At 37.9% G+C, this 7,206-nt stretch overlaps 1 protein-coding gene across 1 annotated transcript; it reads right to left on the reverse strand.

The window, feature by feature from the left end:
- Positions 1-1,359: 1,359 nt before the first annotated feature.
- On the reverse strand, positions 1,360-2,448 carry LOC139745376 (uncharacterized). The gene is made up of 2 exons (XM_071655770.1): positions 2,236-2,448; positions 1,360-1,593 (listed from the first exon to the last, which is right to left on the reverse strand). The coding sequence occupies exons 1-2, from the start codon at positions 2,446-2,448 to the stop codon at positions 1,360-1,362; spliced, it is 447 nt and encodes a 148-aa protein (XP_071511871.1).
- Positions 2,449-7,206: the final 4,758 nt, after the last annotated feature.

Consider the following 7,206-nt stretch of genomic DNA (forward strand, 5'->3'; position numbering starts at 1 on the left):
ATTTTCAATTTATGTACACATTTGTCGACTTTTCTTTCTGAAATTACCATTTTGTAAAACAAAATGATTATGACAATGGCAGCCATTTTGGAATAGGGCGGCCATGGCCGTTGAGGACAGTATTATAATAATCTAATACAAATATTTATTTCAAACATAATTTTCAAATTGTGTGCAAAGTCGTATTGACTCTTCTATTTGTGAAATCAGGAAATAAAAAATAATGGAATCCATGGTGGCCATTTCGAAAAATGGCTGCAATGGCCATTGAGGGAGCTATTTACAATAATGTAATACATAGGCGCAAGATATATTTCAAACGAATTTTTTAAATTGAGTGCAAGATCTTATTGACTTTTCCTTCTGGAATTAGTTAATTCGGAGAAAAAGGTGGTATTATGGCAGCCAATTTTAAACATGGCCGCCATTGGCGTTGAGGGCGCAATTTGCGATAGCCCAACATCTACATTTATTTTGAATTTTATTTCCCACTCGTTTGCAAAATCTTGTTGATTTTCCCCTGTGAAATTTTTAATTTTTTGCAAAAAAAAATGCATTTATGGCGACCATTTTGAAAAAATGGCTGCCATGACCGTAAGAGGGCGCAATTTGCGATCGGCCAATGTCTAAACTTATTCTAGATGTTATATCCCACTAGTTTGCAAAATCTTATTGAATTTCCGGTCTGAAATTTGTAAAATTTTAAGAAAACTGGCATTTATGGCGGCCATTTTGAAAAATCCCTGCCATGACTGTTGAGGGCGCAATTTGCGATGGCCCAATATCTGGATTTATTTTGAATGCTATTTCCGACACGTTTGCAAAATCTTATTGATTTTCCCTTCTGGATTTGTAAATTTTTACGAAAAATGGCATTTATGGCAGCCATTTTGAAAAATGGCTGCTATGGCCGTTGAGGGCGCTATTTACGATGGCCCAATATCTGAATTCATTTTGAATGTTATTTCCCACTCGTTTGCAGAATCTTACTGATCTCCCTTCTGAAATTTTTAGTTTTTGCGAAAAATGACATTTATGGCGGCCATTTTGAAAAATGGCTGCCATGGCCGTTGAGGGCGCAATTTGCGGTGGTCCAATATCTAAATTTATTTTGAATGTTATTTCCCACTCGTTTGCAAAATCTTATTGATTTTCCCTTCTGAAATTTGTAAATTTTTACGAAAAATGGCATTTATGGCAGCCATTCTGAAAAATGGCTACCATGGCCGCTGAGGGCGCTATTTACGATGGCCCAATATCTGAATTTATTTCAAATGTCATTGTCAACATGTATGCGAAATTTGGTGCTTTTATCATAAAATGCACAATTCCTCTAATCTTTCAAGCTATGCCGCTTCACTATACCTCATTTGCGACATCTTGGCTTGCTTCGGGTTTCTCATCGGCAGTCATCTCCTGCACCTTGGTGAACATCTCTTTGAACTGACGCGCCGTGTCGGCATGCTTGAACTTGAAGGACAGCTGCTTCAGCCTGGGCTCCTCATCAGCGAAGTCATTAGTGGTCAAGACCCAGGAGGTTTCGAAGGCCAATATTAACACCATCTCTGCCGTGATGCGTTGGTTGACGCACAGCTGGCCGGGAAGTATTGATTGATTGAGGAGATAGGGAGCAAGGGAGCCTTAATCGTGGACCTTCTTCTTATAAACGTGATGCGCAATGACCGCAACGCCACCTCATGTCGTATATTAATGTCAAGATTAAGGTTAAGTTTAGACTATCTTCTTATTTATAATTACGTGATTATCTTCAAAACGCACATACCCACAGGACAAAGACACATACCGTACGTCCTTTATAACTTGTGACACACCAAGATCTTGGTATTGTTTAGCATCGATGCTTGGATGAATGTTTAGTCATTATTTTGTTACGTATTGGAGTCTTCCATACAATCATGGTTGGATGAAAGTCATCAACACCTTCGAGCAGAATTTAGAACAACGTTCTCCAAATACACCTTGGCTTTTGAAATTGTGCCTCCGTTTCCTTATCTCCATCAGTCTATTGCTGCCAATGCTCTGTATTTAAAGATATCACGTCAAGCTGCAATGGCATATTCCCTCTTGTCCTTCAGTTTCTTGTTCTGCTATAAGAACCAGAGCTGATACTGCAGACCTACTGTTACTGCTCACTCATGAAATCTCAGACTGACCCTCTAGGAGGAAAGTTATTCAGACGAACTTATTTCTCTTTGAAAATTAGAGATATATTACCTCGAGGTCCTGTTCTCTTCTCATGAGGATGCGAGCATGGTTGGTCTTTGGGTTCGTCACAATCTTGATGTCGCCGACTTCGCAACCCTTCCACACCTTGGCGTTCCGGTCGAAGCGGAAGAGTTTGGCATGTTGGCAGAAGACCACCTTCTCGACCTCCTCATGTACCTCGCCGTTGACAGTCATGTCGTTGATGTCCGCTACAGAGACCATCTTGTTTCGTTGTGGGTCGTCCTCTTCCTCGTTCACCTCATGAATATCCTTTATCGACTGATTTGGCAGTACTGCCCACTCTACACTGGTGCACCGATATTGGCAATGGTGACGGGCTTGCTTGACGCTGAATAGAGTACCGGTTGAGGGGATGCATGGTGGAGACAAACGTGCCGCTAATATTAAGGTTGATTGATCGACATTGAACATAAGTGACGATACTACATATCTACGTAGACAATCTAACTACAGATTTTGTGTTGTTTGAAGGTTTGCATGGTGAAGTAAATGAGGGAGAAAGATTTACGGTGACACCATGTGTATGTAGTCCTTAAAAGGATCGTTGTTTAGCAGGGGGATAAAACAAAGAAAAAAGAAAAAAAAGAACAAATTGAAATTCAAGAAGTAAACGAGAGGGAGCATTTATTTCTAGGGTCCACCCAAGCTCCCTCTCCTTTACTTCTTGAATTTCAATTTGTTCTTTTTCTTCTTCTTTGTCTTCTCCCCCCCCCCCCACCCCTCCCTCTCCCTCTCTCCCTCTCTCTCTCTCTCTCCCTTCTCTCAACATAGTTTCATCTCTCCTGTACTTACCTTCCCTTTACGGGATTATTCGTCCTTTCTCCATTTATTCCACATTCCATAGCGACACTGTTCGACGACTTCGTTCTTCTCTTGGTTTCATGAATCTTCACTTCTCTCTCCCATCTCCATGATTCTCCAACATTCAACTCCTCCCTCTTCCTCTTCCCTTCTTTTTCATCTTTCCCCTTCTAACGATGTCCGAACATCTTACTTGATTCTCACTCTATTCTTCCTTACCACTCTCTCTGTTCCTTTCTCTACCGTCTCCACTAGTGCAACTTCAACTTCTAGCCCATTACTGCCCCCCCCCACTCTTCACTTTTTGCCCTCCTTACAACACCCATATGTCGCTTCCCTCTTCAATTCTCCTCTTTGAGCTTATATAAGTATACAAAGTGTCATGCCGATGAAATTCTATTATTTCCACGTTCCATCAACACCGTTTTTCAATTTTCGTGGGCAATACTTTTTATTTGTGAGATTTGAAAAGGTAACCAATTTGCATGTACAGAGCAGGTTAGTATAAAAGTCTGGCTGGTCATTCGGATCCAATAATTTACATAGCGAAGTATGAGTTCACGATCGTTAAGATCTCAGAGTGCCTGTGTGACCGCAAACTTCCCGAAACTTCTAGCTCAAATTCGGAAAATTGGCCGGACTCATTCTCGATGTTTGTGCAGTCTGAAAGCTAGCACCTGAAACTTCTCAAAGTTTGTCACGTGACTATTCAACCACCTGTTTGGTGCATCAGAAATTTGTATACTCATAAGTAGGTTTTCGTCATGACCACATGACATTCTCCGATGGGATTTTAACATCCATTAATCCACCAATCTTCAATAACATCTGATTTTTTTCTCTCTCTTTTTTTTTTGGACAAGATCATTTTTCGTTCGAGTTTATTGGAACGATATTCATTACATGTTGCTAACAAATTGGAGTAGTTCACTTATTTTGAAACTTTTTTGGTCCTGTTTTTCAGATTAAGATATGTATATTTACTATTATCAGCTGATGTAATCCACGGCCATTGTCATAGTGAAACATTAATCTTTTCATGAAATGAACGCAACACTTATTCACACCCGATAAAGAATGTACTTCTAAGCTGATACTGAATAAATCTATATAATCTTGGGATTGTTTGAGTTGAGATCCATGGTTATTCCTGGGAGTTGAATAGGCCTACAAATCATTACGTTGTTTACATATCACAAAATTGTTAAATGAAGTATCTGAGTGAATTATGTACCATGAATGGATTTTGGTGCTGATATTTTTGTTTGGAGAATTTGTTGTCTGTTACATAGGGTCTGACTCGTGTCTTTGACTGGGGTATGGTACTGAATCTGGTGATGTTGTGCTGAGTTGCACTTTAGTATTTCAATTTCATAGTCACCAAAAAAATAAACATTCTTATTTTCTCGCAAGATTTCGAAATTTTCTTCAAGGAGAGTCTCTCCCCATCATTGCTATAGGAGCTTATGATCAATGACTACTATATACATATTTTCATTACGATTACCTAAAGAAATAATTCTTCGACCCTCTCAGTGTAAATATCAGGTCTAGGTTTAAATCTGTGTTGTTTATACAAATAAAATTCTACATTCTTACGCATCCTTTACCATGTGCACGATCGGTGTGCATGAAGTTACAATTTTGTAAACAAAAAATTGGTTGAAAATCTGAATGAAGCCACGTCGCTGTATGTTCCTAAGTAAAAGGGGAAACGGTTAATTACGGAGATGCCTAAGTAATTCCAGGGCATCGAAGACTTTTTAAGACTTTGGTGCTAGCATGAAAAAGACTGAAATGGTTATTATACGGTAAGTGTTAATTAGAAGCGGGGTGAATAAATTTGAGATTGAGACTGAGTGAAGTTGAAATCCAAGGTGAGTGATATTTACAATGATGGTCAATAAAATCTTGGATATTTAAATCTGTCTCAGTGTCTAATGTCAAATCAATCAGAATTGAATATTAACACAATATTCTAAATTATCTGGGTCAGCTTAAATTTGTCTTGAACGTATAGACGTGTTTGACCTTCGTTCATTGCAAGTAATAAAGTCAATATCGAAGTATATGAGAATGAAATAAACATTGGTATACTATAGGAAACATAATGACAATGCGACAAGCACAAATCAGCATGATATTAGACGATATCCAAATCACATCGTGTCAGATCGATTGTCATTCATATAGAGGTCAAACCCAAAAATATTATAGTTGAATCATGATCCCTGCCTTTGGTCGCAGACAATGGCAAGGTGATATTGTAAAGCCAATGATAAACAAAAGTATACCCGGCTCTATGGACAGTGAATATTTTTGTTGAATCCAAACACTTTCCAATGCAGTTGCGAGTAACCTCTGCTACTTAACGTTCGAGCTAGTGATCATCAAACTGAGATTCACAATGTTGTTTGAAAATAAGTAAAGTTTCAGTGAAGTAAAGGTTGGTGCTATACTTTACCGTCTGTAATGAAACTCGGCAAGTTTGTCACCGACTCCTTCGACGAAAATTTTTCCATTCCTGCCTAATTCTTGCTATCCTGCGAAAATAATGAACTGGTTCCCACCGGTTCGCTTGCATGAGTGTTGCGCAATTTCAGTTCTAGCCCGTCTTTGTACATGTAATATTGCTCAATACTGGGAGAGCAAAAATAACATCGTTTCGGGGGTTTTTTTTCCTGTAAACTAGGCAGGATAATGCAGTTTCCAACGATAGGGTATGAATACTTTATAGGCCTAGGTATTTGTATATCCACAGCTCGACACTAGCATTTGTTTTTCTTTGTCAACCAATCATCACATTTCATTTTTTGTGGCCCGATGATAACATTTGGTGCATGGTAAAAAAAAAAACAACCAAACAAAACAAATTAAAAGAAAACATAAGAATAAAGATATTTAATAAAGCACTTAAAATAAGCCATGATAATCATGAAAAAAAAATGGCAGCAGGTATCATAAAGAACTTCAAATGTCACGTACTGTGACTAAGAATTAAGAAATAAATAAATCTCTAATTCAATAAATCCTTAAAATGACTATATAAGACATGATAGATATGCGACAATCGGCAGATATGATAAAGGGCTCAAAATATATTACTGTGAATAAGTTCACTTCAGTGGGACATATTCTCGATGCAGCGAAACTTATATACTTCCCAATAACAGAGGGAAATGAGGGACTTTTGAAAAATGTTGTATTGATATCGCATTTTAGGTTTAATATTCTAAGAAAATGTTTTACTTATAGAGGATGGTGTTAATATAATAGCATTAGATTTTAAATTTAAGTGTATATTTGTATAAATTATGTACTTTTTTCCCCTTCTTTTTTTTTCTTTGAAGCGTAGATGTATATTTGTTGAATTCCTTGATTTTGTTTATTTCCATTATGGAAATAGTGTTCATAGAATAACTGAAGTGTAATGATGGATGTTATTTTGATTTTGTGTATAGAGTAGTATACGTTGATACAAATTTGCATGTTAACTTCGAATATACCGAGTGTTTTCTTTTGGACCCCTTGGTAGAACAGCTCCACCATGAGGGCGGAGCTGAGTAGGGCCATCCAGCCGCAATTTCACGTACTTTTGTGATAATTTCCTTGAATTGTTCAATAAAAATTAATGTACATATTTTATTTTGTGGAAATAAAATCAATCAATCAACCTCTAGGCTGCTAGGAATGGATCGACCTACAACACAATGTGCTGTATGACCTCTGTGCTCTAGGGATATGCTCTCTATGCGTGTTTGGCATTAAATATGATATACAAAGGTGTCTATTACAAAACGAAAGTTGGGCGGGAGAAATACATCTTAAACGGGAGACACACAGCTAAAGCTGGAAAAACTCAAACTCAACAGAAGTAAGGAATGCTATAAAAAAAATGCCCTGAAAGCGCAAGATCTCCCGCCGAAAGCGTGAGAGTTGAGTCTGTGGCGAAAGGTCCTTATACAGTTTGCAATGATCATAATTTATCTCATATCAGTGGGTGATGTGTAGGTTTATACTTTTGGAAGTTTTTATTCTGTTTTACGAGATTGGGTATCGCGTTCGAAGTGTTGAGTCAGTAATATTTGATAGACTGCTTGGCTAAAGTTTTGTTTTGTTGCTTTTTTGGGGGGAGAGGTGGGGTTGCTACGAAGTTAT

This window comes from Diadema antillarum, unplaced genomic scaffold (assembly GCF_040938485.1).
Source record: "Diadema antillarum isolate AM-2024a unplaced genomic scaffold, OU_Dant_1.0 seq00001260_RagTag, whole genome shotgun sequence".
Taxonomy (NCBI): domain Eukaryota; kingdom Metazoa; phylum Echinodermata; class Echinoidea; order Diadematoida; family Diadematidae; genus Diadema; species Diadema antillarum.

What these genes read in the sequence shown, in the direction of transcription:
- LOC139745376 (XM_071655770.1), bottom strand. Translation starts at nt 2,448, where the DNA reads ATGGTCTCTGTAGCGGACATCAACGACATGACTGTCAACGGCGAGGTA. An exon ending in GAAGAGAACAGGACCTCGAG is followed by an intron (nt 1,594 to 2,235) that starts GTAATATATCTC and finishes CTTCCCGGCCAG; the next exon opens with CTGTGCGTCAACCAACGCAT.